The 17,774-nt window shown below is 39.3% G+C and overlaps 1 protein-coding gene across 9 annotated transcripts in view; it reads right to left on the reverse strand.

Annotated features, from left to right (window-relative positions):
- The window catches only part of MAPK10 (mitogen-activated protein kinase 10), a 241,583-nt gene that overhangs the window by 117,827 nt on the left and 105,982 nt on the right, over positions 1 to 17,774 (reverse strand). For 4 of the 9 annotated variants that reach the window (XM_074950544.1, XM_074950534.1, XM_074950542.1 and 1 more), the window contains exon 3: positions 5,664 to 5,762. Coding sequence is in view for 4 of the 9 variants with exons in the window: in XM_074950540.1 (XP_074806641.1) it covers positions 5,691 to 5,756 (66 nt within the window). In the remaining 5 variants the exon portion in view is untranslated. The remainder of the gene's footprint in view (positions 1 to 5,663; positions 5,763 to 17,774) is intronic. The other 5 variants (XM_074950540.1, XM_074950535.1, XM_074950539.1 and 2 more) reach the window with 2 other exon arrangements.

Below are 17,774 nucleotides of genomic sequence, written 5' to 3' on the forward strand. Positions count from 1 at the left end.
ACCCTCATCCACATTCATGGGGTAATGTTGTAGCTGCGAGCATATAAAAATTGCAATAACAAACTAATGGCACTCTAATTATGCTGATTTAGGACCTAGGCACATATACGCAATCCAGGGAGAAAAAAAAAAGTATTTTTCTGTATCAAAAAAAATATGTGGGGTACAAATGTACTCCAGATGTGTTGCACTGTTCTACCTGCACATTTGCTTCTAGTGCGAGTATCTTGTATTATAATAGAAAATGCTCACTGATAATACATTGCAGTGACAGTGGTTGCCACATACAGTCACCCTAAGGTAGAAGGTACTCCAAGGAGGTTGGTCCCTTCAAATCTGGGCATGTTAAGTATCCTCAACTCAGAATGGACTGATGCAGGCCCTCTTTGCCTCACACTCTTGAGGGTGTCTAAATATTGTGCTCCAAACACTGCAGGCTCAGGAGACTCGAGGGAATTTTCTGTGTTGCAAAATTCAAGATGGCAAACAGGCATAATATTCTGCTTCTGACCTTATAAAGTGATTTACAACTCTGAAAGTGAGTTGTCATGTGATTACAACATATTAGATGATAATAACGTTATGCCAGATCATGTCAAGAGTTGCTCTGAAAAGGAAAACCATGTCTCCATCAATTGTTCATCAAGTTTATCTTCAGACAATGAGCAGCTTGTGTTCAGCCCTGTTATAAAATTGGGGAAAATGTAGTTGGGAGTAATTTGTTCACCAGTATTCAGCTTGCTGAAGATATAGTCAACAAAAATGTGACCTATGTTGGAACAATCTCACAAAACAAGCGAGTGAGATGCATCCACACCGCAGCCGAGGAAAAAAAATGTCAGTGTTCAGGTTTGCTGGGCTACTCTAAACAGGTTCCCTATGTTGCAAGAAGGGCAAGTCAGTAATAATTCTATTGACAATGCATCATGATAAGGTTGTAGAAAGAGACAAAAAGAAACTCTACATAATTCTCCACTCGAATGATGCTAAAAGTGGTGTTGATAACACGGACCATCTTGCAAGAATGTAGTCTTGCAGGCATAAGACAAATAGGTAGACATTTATTCTTTTCTTCAACATGCTTGATATTACTGACACTGCAAGTTTCATCATTTGGGTCAGCAACAATCCTGCTTGGCACCACATTTGACCATGACAAAGAAAGTGCTTGTTCTTTGTCAGTCTAGAAAGACTTATAGATGCACATGTAGAAATGAATGTGTATACCCATCATCTCACCATGCCCATCAAAGCAGCTACAATTGAAAACCAGCCACTAGGAGAGGACCTAGCAAACTCAGCAGTGGAGGCTGCCACATGTGCCCAAGGTCAGCTAACTGGAAAAGCCACAAGCAGTGTGAAGAATGCAGTTGTGATGCTGTATGATTGAAGAGGAGCATTTACATAATTGATATTACCACTGTTATACAACTGCAACACATTTTGCAAAAAGTGTATCATGTAAGGTATCAATGGAAAAGTTACAATCTATTGAGTATGATTATCCTGATTACATCCATGTATCACATTTTGTATGTAAAGTTATGAATATTGACTATGTATTTGTATTGCCAACATGTGTTTTGTTCCTGAGTGACACACCCAAGATAGATTTACATTAGGACTAGACTGCTATGTACTGATGGCCCATTAAGGACACTCCACTTTCACAAATGGCCATTGAAGAAACTCATCCCATACAGACAGCTCTTCCTCTGGATGCCTCAGACAGTGAGGACCAATGGCCATCCCTTGTAATTCAGCAAACCATGTAAGGACATGTGATATGCTCTTGTGACCCTGGACTCCATCTTGGGCCATTAACTTTCCATAGGGGCTGTGGGCTTTGTTTGGGATAGTACATTTCCATGCACATGGCAAGGGATATAAAAAGACCCCTGAGAGGCCTCCATTTTGCTTCTTTCCTGCTCCAGTTCTCTGGACTGTGGATTTACAACTAAAACAAGTATTTTGAACTATGGATTGAGGACCTTCCAATCTTTTGGAAGTTACCAGAGAGACTTTTGCAAGCCAGTGGGCTATTCCATCACTGCTACGAACCAGACATAAGGACTTCGCAGTCATTTGTAGGTATATGATCTATTAACTATTTATAACTCTCTTCTTTTCTTTTTATTCATAAATCTTTAGTTAGTTTACTAAGGATTGGCTGACAGCGTGATATTTCTGTAAAATCTGAGATGCATATTGACCCAAGGATAATTGTCTAATCCCTTGTGATTAGCAAGAATCTCACATATGGTGAATTAGGTTTTCCAATAACCCCTTACCACATTAGACCTGTTTGTCTGGATGGGAGCCAATGGCAGGAATGCCTAAAGGGGGACTGTGTTTGGCTTCTGGTTAACCAATGTGGTACTGCAGAAGATCTTTTGTTACTGGATTGGTGAATCTGATTATAGCTTTGGGGACTGTCTGCCCTATTTCTTGCAGTCTGCCCTGACTGTGGCATTCTCAGCGTGGCCCATCCCAGGCACCCGGTCACAGCACTGAATTTGTACATGCTGACCTCTCTACATTGATGCTCACACTGAATGAGACCCCAGCTAGTTCTTTCAATTTGCTACTTAACATTTTTTCACTAAAACATTAAAGAGTTGTTCTTAGTTTCTGAATGCATCTGAGGGACAAAAGTCTCCCACAACACAGTTAAAGTGACCTTTTTCTCAACACTGGATGAAGGTTAAACACTTTCAGCCTTCCTGGCATTGTTTGTTGTTAGCTCTTCTACTCCACTAATTAAGTAATGGACCTATGCTTTCCTTCATCTGTCTCTTGCTCCTAATGTACATATAAAAACTATTTTTCCCCTGTATGTCTTCCTAGGTGCAGTTCAGTTTTTCCTTAGTCTTTCTGATTTTCTCCCTGCATGCTTGTGCTATTCTTCTGTACTCATCCTTAGCAATGTGTCCATGTTTCCAATGTTTGTAAGATTCCTTTTACATTTCAGGTCTTTAAAGAGATCCTGATGCAGCCATACTGGTCTCTTAGTATTCTTCCCATCTTTCCCTTGCATCAGGATAGTTGGAAGTTGTGCCTTTAACATTGTCCCTGAGAAACTGCCAGATCTCCTGAACCCCCTTTTCTCCTAGATTTTCTTCCCATGGGACTCTATCTACCAGTTCCCGGAGTTTGTTGAAGTCTGCTTTTTTGAAACCATTGTCCTTTTTCATCTGCTCTCACTCCTTCTTTTCCTTAAAATCATGGATCACTTTCATGATCACTTTCACTCAGCATGGAGACTGAACTTGCTTTTCACCGTTAAAGGGTCAAGGCTCAGGCACGTTGGTGGACCGATGTGATGGAGCTTGAATTATTGTTTGCGTTGTATCTGCTTTGTGGATACAGTTTACAATTTCCAGTATGTCAGTCTGGCACAGTTCACAACCACTTACTGCATGATTTATTTTTTGGAAACCTTCTACAGTTATAACACAATCAATTTCATTTAGTGTTAAAAATACTGCCAGAGTTGTTGTTACTTTTGTTTTATTTTGCTTGTCCAATTCATTGAACATAAATACAGTTCTACATGTGTCTCCAAATCCTTTTTAATAAGAGTAAATGAACTGAACAGGAATAACTACAGCAGCATTGTCACTATTAGATCTATTTCCAAAACCTTGTATCCAGCAAGAAAAACCGTTAATTGACATGCATCACTGGTCTAACAAGAGGAATTCTGAATATTAAAGAAAAAGGGTGAACACCACCTTTCCCCTGCTCAAATCTAAATCAGGTGTGATAGGTAAGAAGCACACACCATTTGAGATGTCATTTCATCTGAGACTGGAGGATCACAGTGCAGGTGGTCAGATGCCTCTCTTGTATATTAATGCATTATAATTGCATACAGCATACTTCCAAGTGGGAGAGGAGAATTATATGTAAAGATTCCTGTACAACTTTACACTGGGGTCTCAGTGACAGGGAGAAGATAGAGTTAAGAAGTAGAGAGTGTCAGAAAATGATTTCCCCCCTCCCCCCAATGAAAAATTTAACAAAAATAATTGGGGGGGGGGGGAATCTTCGACGAGGGGATATAAAAAACCTAAAACCACTTTTTTTAGGAACTGTAAACATAAAAAATTCATTGAAAATGGGATTTTTGGGGCAGAAAATGTAGTTACATTGAGAAGTCATTTTGCTTCAGTACAAATGTTTTGATGGAAAGAGTGTCCCCAGCTCTGTCAGGGAGTTATGGATGAAAAGTAATAGTAACTTTCTGTGATGGTGACAAAAAAGTGAGTCTGGATGAATTATGAAATGTTGCTAACTGCCATAGATGGTTATAGTACAAGGGGAATTTGAGCAAATAAGATCTATATGTAGATGAGAAACAAAGAGAGACAAAATGCCTCGGGCACAGGAGGATGGGGGGAAAGAAAATGCGTGAAGCAGACTGTCAGATTGAAAAACGAAATTATATGGTCCAGATCCACCCTGAACCTGAATGCCTGGTGAAATGCAGAGAACAGGAAAAGATATTTGTGGGAAAAAATCAACCTTTTTACTGCTTTGTATTAAATGCTGCCAAAGAACAAATATTACTTTTTTTTACTTGAATTTCAGTTACTTGGACCCACTGTAATCATTTGCTGGTTAAGTATTAAATGTAATACCTTTAATGCTCTTTCTAAGGATGCAACACTATTCTCACCAATCAAGAAACACATATTATTCTTGTGATCACCCAGATTACTGGTGATCCATCAGACCATAAAAATGAATGACGAGATAGCGCTCAAGCACTAGTCACGCTACAGGAGAAGTGAATAGGAAAAAAAAACATGCTTACCTAGATAACGAAAATGTCTCCAAGATTTGTGGCTGCTGAACATGTATGAATGCTAAACTTCCCAAATCTAACTAACAGGACCAAGAATTGGACAACTTAATCCGCTTTCATTCTGCACTTAATTTACTGAGTTTAGTTTCAGTCCTGTAGAGTTTAAAGCATCACGACTGAATTTCAAGATCAATTTTAAAAGTACAAAATTGGCTACACTGCTGCTTAAATACAGCGGAACTGCAATCACACACATTTCATTAAACCATACACTTTATACTCCATGCACAAATTTGGTCACTCTTCCTCATCTCTTAGCAAAGATGTAAAAGCAGAGAGTTATACAGTGAGGTTAGAGAACAGTTCTGTAGTGAGGTGTTACCGTACAAAGGGTTTACCTATATAAAGGCGGGAAAGGAAATAAGAAAAATGTGTTTTCATTCATCCTTTTGGATATTTCTGTGCTTGTCTGTATGTGGACACTTTTAAGAGATTACTTCTCAGAGATTAAGAGTGTCCTATTTTGATTCAATTTAAATTGGTGTGAATTAAAACCAAGTTTTATTTCAATTCCACATTGTGTGTAAAAAGGCCTAAGACTGTTATTTGTATAAAAATTACTCCAGTACATTCACTAGCCATTACAAAGCACAGTCATAAATGATTAAAACCAAACTATGATCATCAAACTAAGTGAAAAAGTAAACTCTGTGATGCATTATCAAGCACTTCTATTGTGTTTTTCTGCTGGTTAATTCTCACAATTCAGTAGCCTGCACTGGGCTTCTACTGTAATTCTACAGTGTCAATATAATATAGATGGCAAATATGGAAGTACAAGTATATACTGTACCTTGTTTTACCTGTAAGGAACACACACCTGACAAAAGGCAATCTTCACATCCAGGGTAGGTTCACTGCAGTAGTACAAGAAATGGCGGCTCATAAATACCTGCAATTAAAAAAAAAAGTCAAAATCACCTGCCTGTTGCTGATTTGGAATTACAATTTCTATCCACCTGATTTCACAGTATGAAAACAACATGTGAGTTATTATTCAGTTATATGAATAAAAGAGATTGGGGTGGCTCAGTGGATTGGTAATAGGCTCCAGAGCTTTCAGACTACTAGGAAAGGTTACCTGTTTAAACACAATCTAGCTTGGTAGTAACTTGAAATCATTAGATCAGAATCTTCCCTACGTGCAAGCCAGTGCAATTCACAAATTCCCCACACCAGCTGGAGTGAAATTGAGCCCTTAGAGCTCAGTGGCCAGAATTGCAGGGACAGCGGAGTTACCTTCATTTGGTCTATTGACCCATCATGAAAGAGTCTATGGTCCCTCCTTCAACTCCTACTACTCATCTCAGCCCTACTGTGGCATACTATAATTCTAATATAGAGCACCACAGAAAAATGCACAAGTGCCAATAAGGCTGCTCAAATGAGTAGCTGTGCTAGAGCATAGACAGAAATCTCCACTGGTTTTCTGCCAAGAAGCCGGATTGCTTTAAGGAAAAAGGCAAAAATCTTAATTGCACCAAAATAAAAAAAATCTGCTAGCTTTACAAGAAAAGGAGACAAATATTGAAGAATTTCAATTTTGCCTTGTAAATATAATAAGATTATGTAAAAGCTAATCCTGAGAAATACTATCCTACTTTGATGGAGATACCACCACGGTCCTGAAATTCTACACTGTGGTCTTGAGATATTTATGTGACTGTAATAACGGTGCATTAACGATAGGCTGAAGTACTGTGAATTAGTAATAAGTTTATTGGAGTTATTTTACCCTATTCTGCCTGCACAGGGCTGAAGAAACCATAAAAAGAAAAAAATGCCCACCAGTGTTTGCAACCTGAATTGTACCATATGCTCCCACATGTGCTTAATTTTTAATGAATGAATGAACAATCTGGTCATGAAAAGCAAGTGTATGACTTTCTCTGCATCACATTACAGTGTCTCAGATTGCTGCCTCGTTGCTCAATGAGTTATTGAGGAAGCTCCACATTTCACAGAGGGTTTGTTTATATATATATTTATTAACATTAGTCATAATCTCACTGCTTTCTGGAAACTAGCAGATTATTAAATTCTCTCACTGAAGAGGTTTAGAGGACATATCCCCATTCAGTAGGACTACATGCTGATGCATTATCTTGATATGAACTGGGCAGGAAACAATTTTCTCATCTTCCAAACATTTTTGAGGTTTCAAAATATTTCTCATTTCACATTGAGAGGAAACTGAAACGTTATAACATTTTTCATGAAAAGAGAGAGAATGAGTCAATGTGGGAGACCTGGGTTGAAGTCTCTGCTCCAAAGTAGGCACTTGAACCTGTACCTCCCACATCCCAGTTGAATGCCCCACCACTGCAGCTATTGGCTAGTCTGGGGTCTCTCTTGCTCTCTCAATTCCATTCTAGACCTGAGAAACCCTTCCTGGTGAAGTTTGATGGTGACCCTAACTTGCATCCCAGAGCAAGAGACTCACTGGTATCTGGTAGTGAGTTTCAGTGACCAGTTCAATGCACCCCAGTTTGCTAATATCATAAACTGTATCTGATATGTATCATGTAAGGTATCACTGGAAAGCTACCACCACATATTCTTGCACGATGTGTGTACAGTAATTACCAAGTGACCACACAAATATGAAGGAAATATGGAACTATAATGTGTTTACCAAACAAGTTGGGCGAGTGGGTAAACAGGTTTCTCCCACACAAAGGACAAGCTGATATCGCAAGTAGCCATTCATTTGCATCACAGAGGTCTGGAACAGATCAATTTGCATTTTAGTCAACACCAGAGGGGGAAGAAACCAGCATGGAAATTCCTTCACCACCAGACTCCATGTTGCTTTCCTCACAGCTTAATTTGGGGGGAGGTAACCTTCACTGCATCTTTTAAAAGGATTCTGGACTATGAAAGAGAGGGGTAAAGAATCCCAAGTTGTCTTTCACCTAAAAAACACTTTGGTCTTGGTGGAAGATCCTGACTAGCTGCAAGACATCTTGCTGGAAGATAGCGTGATACGATTTTTACCTTCAATCAAGCCTAATTTGCTAAGTTTTAGTCTCTAGAAAGTGTTTTTCACTTTTGTTTGTAACCATTTAAACTCTATTCTTTGTGACGGAACTCATTTAAAATCCTATCACCTTTTGCTATTAAACTTGTTTTACTTTTCATTTGAACCAAACCAGTGCTGTGTTTGAAGTGATTGTTAACTCCAGTTTATCACGATAACCTGTGTATTTTGTTTCTTTAGAAGAACAAACAAACTTTATTATTCCTCTGAAAGGAAAGGGCTGGAGGTTGTAGAGCACATGGTTTTGGGAAAATTCAGAACTGGGGGGCATTGGGGTCATCTTGCCAGGCATAACACAAAGCTGGTGGAGACCAGAGTGTGGCTAGGGTGTAGCAAGCAAGCTGCTGGAATCTTAGTTGCTGGTCCAGGGCCACTTATCACATAGACACTCAGTACATACTTGTGCCCTGACTAGCTGCATCCAGACAAGGGACCTACAGCAGCAGAGCAATTTAAGGTGCCCAGGGTTACAGGACATTCAGTGACACCAACCCTCACTAGTCTGGATTGCACCCAGAACATGACACTGATGGGTTCCCACAAAAAGTTTTAACTTCGACAAATTGACATTTTCCATCTCTCTCTCTCTCTCTCTCTCACACACACACACACACACTGTCCCTGCCAGTGCTATCATAATACTTCCCAAACATTGTCATTGCATAGCCACAATGGGAGTGTACATTCACAAGCATGACATAAGGAGGGCAATCTAAAAGGAATTCGGCATCAGTAAATATCTAACTACTTTTTTTTTTTTTTTGGTAGAGATGGGTCGAAGCGGTAAAGTTCAGTTGAGATCCAAGCTTTTCCAAAGTTCAGGGATGTTTGGTACCAAGGTTTTGGCACTTCCCATTCAAGACTTAGGGGCTAACTGCAATGTTTGGATCTGCATCCAACACTGTTTCTGGAGGTGTCTACTTTCGGATGAGATCAAGGGGGGAAAAAAGAAGGCCCTGACCACTGCTGGGCACTGAAGATCCCCTGGTGCTTTTCATAAGAAATGAGTCGTTGGCACTGACCAAATTTAATGACACACATGCTACCATAGGAAGGCCACCCAGGAAGGAGTATAAAAGCGCTGCCTGTTGCTCAGAACAAGAAGAGACTTAGGGGTGAGCAGCAGTTGATGGGGATGGTCTTCAGGAAACAAGAGAGATTTGAAAGAGCAGCGGCTGTTGTGGGGTCTTGCCAGGAAAGGGGCCAGGGAGCCCAGCAAGGAAGCCTGGGAGATAGCCCAGGAGGAGGCCTAAAGGCAATATGAAGGGAAAGGCCTGAGGCAATATGGTTGTGGTGTAGGCTTGAAACCTGGTGTTTGCACCTATCCTTGTTTAGAGACCCCAGCCTGCAACTGCCAGAAAGGGCAGGAGGAATGCCCCCGCCCCTTACCCTTCTGCAACAGTGGAAAAGACTAGTGTGGACCCTAGCGAAAGACCTATCGAACAGTTCAGCCTAGAGAGGGTGAAGGAAACACTTGTCCTGTATTGAGGGGTGAAGGACATGCATTCCTGATCATATCTGGACTTTTCTTTAACTTGGAAGGGGAACATTTCATTTGGCCAGAAGATCAAATAACCTAAGCCCAAAAAACTGGGTCATGGCTGGAACCTGATTCCGGGAAGAGGTAAACCATGCTATCACACTCAGTACAGATTTATTTATCAACTATGATAAGATTAAAACCTGAGGCTGTATGGCTGTAAACTGCAGAATTTGATCAGGACTGCAGGATACCCTATGATATATCATAACCTACTCCCAGCCCAACATACCATGACTTTCCCAATATTAAAGTAAGGTTTGTCACTGTAATTTTATGGGGTGATAAATCAAGCATTTCTGCATTTATCACATCGCCATAAGACAATGTACCGTATGTGTGGGGGGTAGAGGTTGAATGTACTGCATATCTTTATATGGCTGTTTGGTTATGTACTCACTTTGAAGAGGAAAAGCTGAAAATAGTTTGTGCTGCCTCAACATATCTGATTGAAACAAAGATTTCAGAAAATTCATGGCATGGAAGAAAGAAGGAGTTTGTTATTCCTCTTATCAAAATTATCTATACATTTTCTAGCAATGGTTTTAAAAAATAACATTCAGTTCCTACTGTCTGAGATAAGGCATCTTCTCATCAATTCATCTGTAACAGACAAACTGTTCTTGAAGAATGCTAATTTCAAAAGATTCATACTTTTGGGGGAGGGGTTGTTTTGTTTTTTAATATTTCCTGTTTTGAAAATTGGTTTGAATTATTCCATGCATAGTTCAAAGAGAGGTAGACCTTTCTCCTTTGCTGGAACATGCATGATCTGAGCACTGAAGTATAATACACTGAATATCTAAAGTTTGGAGTGATGCTACTGGAATCTCACTCTAAGAACTACATTTTTCTTACCCTAAATCTCAATTATTCTCACATATTCTCTTGTAAAGAGAAGAAGAAGAACAAAAAGTTACATGATTCTGGCAATAAACAGAACCAGTTTTAACTCAGACTCTTGAGTATTCCATCACAAAATGATGCAGACCTGACCAAGGTGTCACAGAGTTAGGGACAGAAATTAGGATAGAATCCTGCTTTCCTGATTCTCAGTGGTATGCTCAATGTATTGGGCTATACAGGCACCATCTCCTCTATATGCAGTACTTCATTTTATCTCGGAGAACTAACTACTTATATTAATGATTAAACGAGGAGTTATGAATTTCATAACAATTTGCAATCATTAGGTTTCATTCCCATCTCAGACAGGTGGACACCCACCTCCAGATGTACTGAAAAGTTCCCTGAGCTTGCACATAGTAGATCATGCACACTAGTAGACTGTGGTGCATGTCAACACATCCAAGATTAGAATCAAACACCAAGTTGCTGGTACTTCTAATTCACTTCTAAATGTTTTGGGGGGATTTATGGCCCAGATTGTCCCCTCCAGGGTAAAACCTAACAAAGGGTAATATTTTCCCATGGGAATCTCATCATCTCATGAAGGGGCAATCAGAGGGTGTCTCTCTCCCAAGGAAAAGTCCCCCATCCCCCAAACCTGACAGATTCTCTGGGATCCGCAGGAGGCCAGGACCACATTCCCAGAGGACCTGAAACCCACAGTGACTCTGGCCCTCAACCAGTTCCCTTGTAACCTGATTCCATTGCAGCCACACTACCAAGGACTCCCCTTGTCTACAGCAGCTTCCAGAAGACGTCTGCACTAATTCATTTTACACTATCTTCCACGAGCATAGAGGGGGGGATGATGTGTTTCCCTCATTCCTTCTCCCTCTATACACCTTGGAATGCATGGATCACCCAAAGTCTAGAAATTGGAACAGTTCTGTAGGGACACCTGAAATCCTTCCGCATGGAAGAAGGAAAGCCCATGCATGGAGGCCCCCTCTACGTTCAGATAAGGAGAGGCATAACCTGGGTCCGTATAGGCATATCTACCATTATCAGTAATGGAGAGCTGAGTTCAAATTTCCTGCACATTTAGGCCCCCAGTTCAGCACAGGACTTAAGTATGTGCCTAAATGTTTTGTTGAATTGGGTCCTGAGAGAACAGACTGCAAAATTGTTACAGAGGCTGATTTTCACAAGTGCTGACCCTCATAACACCAAGTGCAGAGGTGCACAGAACCTCTCAGAACCAGGCTCTCAAAACTTTACCAGCTCAAGGACAAAAATATACTTGCCTGCCTTTAGTCAGAGTGCTTGGGGATGATGACAAAAATTAATGATATTTCATTCATCCTAGGTGAGCAAAAATTGCATAGTGGAGAGCAAGAAATTAACTCCTTCTTTGCTGGACACCCAGAGGGTTTTCAGACCATATGTCACTCCTTGCAAGATGTTTCTTATAACCACACAGAACTTTTAAATATAAAATATTAAACAGAGAAGACTTTGTCCTTGAAAAATTAACTGAACTGATGTAAAGGTCAAGAATTAAATAAATACTCTAACTGTAGAAAGCTCTTTGTTTTGGCAAGTACTAAACTCACTGAAAGAATTTTAAAAAATCCCATCACACACTCATTAAAGTCCTTGGAAAAGCAAGTCTGAAGTATTTCTCAGGTGAACACACAACTCTTCAGTTTCAAATTTAAAAAATGTTCTTTGTTTTTTAATTGTGTAGACACTTATTCCCCATTATATATTCAGGTCCTTTTTACTTTGATAGTTAGGGCAATTTGGAGCTTTTAAAAAAAAGTCCTATTCTCAGTAATAAAGGAGTATTCTAACGTAAGAAGAAGAAATAATCTTTTACTGTTTTATAAAAACTCACTGATAACTATCAATTACACAGTCCTAATACCACGTATCTTTTGCTGTAATGGGTAAGCACACAGACTTCTATTCTCAGTCCTTTAATATATGCAAAAAACCCTCATACATAATCCAACACGAACTTTAAAAAAAATAAAATGAAAGGCCTGATTTAGCAGTCCTCGCAGAGGCAAAACTTCCACTGAAGCCAACAGAAATTCTGCCTGAGTAAGAATTGAAGGATAGGGCATCATGGTCTAATGGATCGGGACTGGACTGAAACCCAGGGGCCCTGGGTCTATTTCTGTGTCTGTTATTAATGCACAGTGTGACCCTGGGCAAGTCACTTCAACTATCTGTGACTCTTTTTCTCCTCCCACTCTTTGTCTATCATGTCTGTTTAGATTGTGAGTTCTTCCAGGCAAGGGACTGTCTCTTACTATGCTTGGTCAGTGTCCAGCACAACAGGGTGCTGATCCTGGTTGGGGCCTCTATGCCCTACAGTCATTATAAGGCCAAAACTTTTTTGATTGTAGAATGCTATGTTACTGAATCTCATTTTTCAATTTTTGTGTATAGAAAAGCGAAGATGTGTAAAGGAATATATCAAAGATTTTATGGAGACGCCAGTTGTAGCTCCATAGACAAGGTTGAGTTGAGTTTTGCACACAATATACTATATACACACAGTTGACTTCTACAAAGCAGGATTGGCCTGATAAACTTTCATCACCATTAAATCCGACTATATTAATTTAAATATTAAAAGGACCTTGACCAGCTTCTCGCCTGATTCTCTGGCATAGGCTATCTAGCCTGCCCCTCCCTTCTCCCCATCAGAAGTTTTCTTCTCTTCCAAAGCCATTTGTGCATGAGAGAAGCCTGTCTTTCTCACCTATAACAAACATTCCAAACTTTAACATCCACAATAAAACCACTGCTACCTCAATATAACATACTTTAAAGGATCTGATATTGTATTATTGTCAGTAAAAGCAAAGCGGGAGGTAAGATATTTTAAAAGAAAAAAATTATAAAGCATAGACCAAGTCTTTGCATACAAAAACTGTAAAATGAAGCTTTAGATGAATTAATTTCTCAATCAACCCAGTATTAGTTTGTTTTAATGATTGTGGAAAGTTGATCTTTCAGAAAAAATTTCATCTACAGCTTTCACAATTTCATATGCATTCCAGGGGAGTAAGTTTATGACATGCTAGGAAAAAAATTAATAAAAACTGTTCTTTAGATAAACATCTGTGGTAAAACTGCCGCAAGGTATAAAATGAACAACATTTTTAAAACACTCCAAAGCCAAAGTACAATTTCCACACCTAATACAAATTTAGTTTCATTTGCCTTCAAAGTACATATCCTTGGCATTTAATGATTGGTAGAAATGGCATATATTCCACAAAATATACAGATACTAACGCAATATTAATGAAATATACATTTTGAATATTTCACCCATATTTAACACACACAAGTGGAAAAAAGAAACAGACATTGTCTGGCAGTTTATTAAAGTAATGATTGCAAGTATTTCTGAGTCAATGAGACAGAACTGAGCATATCCTGGAATCAAACAGACCCACTCCATCCCAAGATGCTAGTAATATAAACCCTTTTGCTACTGGTCTCCTTGTACATCTACTGGACTGTTGCAATTCTAGCAATATATTAATGAAGAGCTGATATCATTGGAATGTTACCCTGTACTGGATACATTCCATTGCACAAGTGTGCTCTACTCAGAAGCACCCAAAACCCATCTGTCGAAGAAGTTACAGCACATTGATTTTTGTGTTTTGTTCTTGTTTCCACTATTATCCATTCATGTATTGTTGGTCTCTATATTGTATTATAATTGCTACTTCTTGACTGTTCAGTACAAGTGATTTCTGTAACATTTTCTGGGGACAGAGCAGCTAACAGACAAATCATATGATATTACAATTAAACCTCAATTACCCTATGTCAAGGTTCCTTCCCCACTCTGAACTCTAGGGTACAGATGTGGGGACCTGCATGAAAGACCCCCTAAGATTATTCTTACCAGCTTACGTTAAAAGCTTCTCCAAGGTACAAGCTTTGCCTTGTCCTTGAACAGTATGCTGCCACCACCAAGCGTTTTAAACAAAGAACAGGGAAAGAGATCACTTGGGGACGTCTTCCCCCAAAATATCCCCCCCAAGCCCTACACCCCCTTTCCTGGGGAAGGCTTGATAATAATCCTCACCAATATGTACAGGTGAACACAGACCCAAACCCTTGGATCTTAAGAACAAGGAAAAAGCAATCAGGTTCTTACAAGAAGAATTTTAATTAAAGAAAAGGTAAAAGAATCACCTCTGTAAAATCAGGATGGTAAATACCTTACCGGGTAATCAGATTCAAAACATAGAGAATCCCTCTAGGCAAAACCTTAAGTTACAAAAAGACACAGAAACAGGAATATACATTCCCTCCAGCACAGCTTATTTTACAAGCCATTAAACAAAAGAAAATCTAACGCATTTTCTAGCTAGATTACTTACTAACTTTACAGGAGTTGTAAGGCTGCATTCCTGATCTGTTCAAGACAAAAGCATCACACAGACAGCCCAAACCCTTTGTTCCCCCCCCTCCAGATTTGAAAGAATCTTGTCCCCTCATTGGCCATTTTGGGTCAGGTGCCAGCGGGGTTACCTTAGCTTCTTAACACTTTACAGGTGGAGGGATTTCATAGCACTGGAAACAGAAAGGTGGTTACCCTTCCCTTTATATTTATGGCACCCTAGTTAGCTGAAATTCTTGGTTATCCAAAAGTCAGATAGTCCTCTGAAGTACGCTGATTGCTCCAGCTGGTTTCCACAAGGCCAGTCGCATGAAGGGAAAGGAGAAGAAAGAAAAGCTGTTCATTCCAGCCAGCCAGCTGTCTCAAGGCAAGTATGCACAACAATCAGGGGAAAGCTTGCCAGTGAGGAAGACAAAACTTTCTCAGTGTCTGGTCAAAGACCATGGAATGAACTCCTTCAGGAACTAAAAACTATCACAAACTTCACCACCTTCTGCTCTATTCTTTGACCTTGCCTCCTCTACCATAAATATAAAGCAACATGTAAACAAGACATTCCAATTCTCCCCTGGAGAGAGGATGAGAGAATAAATATGTGACAGATACTAATCACTTAATGCACTACTGGAAGGTGCTTGGTGGTGAGTGCAATAAAATATAAGAATATATGAATAGCCATACTGGGTCAGACCAATGGTCCATCTAGCCCAGTATCTTGGCTTTCAACAGAGGCCGGTGCCAGATGCCTCAAAGGGAATGAGCAATACAGGGCATGAGTGATCCAACCCATCATCCAGTCCTAGCAGTCTATATAGAATATATATAGAAGAGAACAGAATGTCTAAAAAAGGGAGAAAGGATCTAGCCTAAGCTAAACCAACCAGTTTAAGAGGAAGGAACCCTAAGCCTAGAGACTCTCATTAAGGGAACACTTGTTTATCCAAGACACCCCTTCAAAGGGATTATTCACAGAGACTTTGGGATAATTAATAATTTGTACTTATGTAGCAGCTTTCATTCATGGATCTCAAAGTATTTTACAAGGGAGGATGAGCATAACATCTGCTGTTTTACAGATGGGAAAACTGAGGCACAGGGAGGACAGGGTCACACAGTCAGTCAATGGCTGAGTCAAGAACCCAGGCCTCCTGCCTCACAGTCTTGTGCTGTAACTCCTAGACCATATTCCCTCCCCAAGGATTGAAGCTTGACTATGGAACTCCCTATTAGGAAGACAACAATATTAAAATATTTAATTAACATATTAAAACAAGTTATAGTAACAGGAATCTGCTAGCTTTGGGCATAATTCTAACACTTTGGTCGTCAAAGGAGATTTGAACTCCGACATTCAGTTCTGTTATGCATGTCTCTCCCCCAAATCAATGAAAACTCCATATACATTATTCAGAGTAGCAGCCGCGTTAGTGTGTATTCGCAAAAAGAAAAGGAGTACTTGTGGCACCTTAGATACTAAGTACTCCTTTTCTTTTTGTATATACATTATTGTGAGCACAATATCATAGCTGGGATCAGCCATTTTGATCTGAGAGTCAAACTTTATCTGTGAGAAGATTATAGTTGAGGACCGAGGCACCACATAAGAAGCTAGACTTAAACTCTGTTTCAGGCACCTGAATTTTGTGGCACACTGGAAATTCTGAGCCAGCTTCATTTAAAAGGAAAAAAAAAAGGTTACAGTGAATTACAGATCTAAATAAATAAAATAATGAGTATGGTAGTACTTATTTTTATATTAAATTCAATTTATTTTGTGGTGTTCCCACAGGTTCAGTTTTTGATATGCCAAAGACTTTGGGGCATTCCCTGTGAGGTAGTTTGGGACTTAGAATAAACACTTTCGTTGTTAGATTAACAATATTGATATTTAGCTCTGAAATTTAAAAACACAGCTTAATTGGTCATTGAGATGAATGGGGCAGTTCATGCTACTCAGCACTATTGTTTCAGGCTGTCTAAAAACTCAGGATGACAACACTGCATTCGTTTATAATTGGTTTGTATTTTCAAGGTTTATAATTGCTAGCAACACAATCATTTTTAAAAAGTAAAAATGAGCACAGTTCTGTGACTGGGAGTAGATTCCTTTGTAAATTCTGCAGCTATGGAATATACAGTCTTATTTGTCACACAAACAGCCAAAATGTAGGTTTCTTTCATAACCTCACGTTATCCCTAACTTCTAAATTTAATTTCTTTCCTGTAACTATAAAGTTAATAGGACTACTCACCTCAGCAACGCAAATGGGAGTTAAATATGAAGCACAACCTTAATCTTTCCTCAAGAAAATAAAGCATATTTTGATACTTTCAAGTATGTATTGATTAAACTTCCAACTATACTAAAGCAGATAGAAGAGATGCATTAACTTGAGGAAAAAAGGGCCCTGTAGCGCTGGTGATCCATAATTAAATTAAATATGTAGCATTACCAGTAGAAAATTACCTGCTACTGCTGTCTATCTAAGTACTTATGTTGTTACTTTGTGATAGCACCTAGGACAACCAGACTGGGACCTCATTGTGCTAGGCACTGTTCAAACATAGTAAACAACAATCCCTGGTCCAAACAGCTGATATTAGGGCTGATCAAGCATTTTCCACTAAAGCTTTTTTCCAGTGGAAAATTGTTTTTTGATAAACAGATATTTTCATGGAAGGGGTCTGCTTTCCTTTAAAAAAAAACTTGGGTTTTCTTCTGATAACTAAAAAGTGAAGTTTTTTGGCTAAAAATCAAAATGTTTTCGTTTTTAGCATTTTTGTTTTCAGGTTGCTGGGGTTGTTAAATGAAAATTTTCCATGGGGGTGGGGAGGAACATTGTCCAACTAGCTATAGCTTATACAGTCCTTATGATAAAGTATCTGAGCACCTGCCACCCCTTGCTCAGCCCAAAGTTTGATTAATGCACTTGAACAATCCTTCTATTTTGACCTTACTGAGTGGGTGCACATATCTTTGGGTAGCATCACCTTTAATGACTCCAGGACATTGTACTAATCCCTTATGACTGTGTTT

Source organism: Natator depressus, chromosome 4 (assembly GCF_965152275.1).
Source record: "Natator depressus isolate rNatDep1 chromosome 4, rNatDep2.hap1, whole genome shotgun sequence".
NCBI classification, from domain to species: domain Eukaryota; kingdom Metazoa; phylum Chordata; order Testudines; family Cheloniidae; genus Natator; species Natator depressus.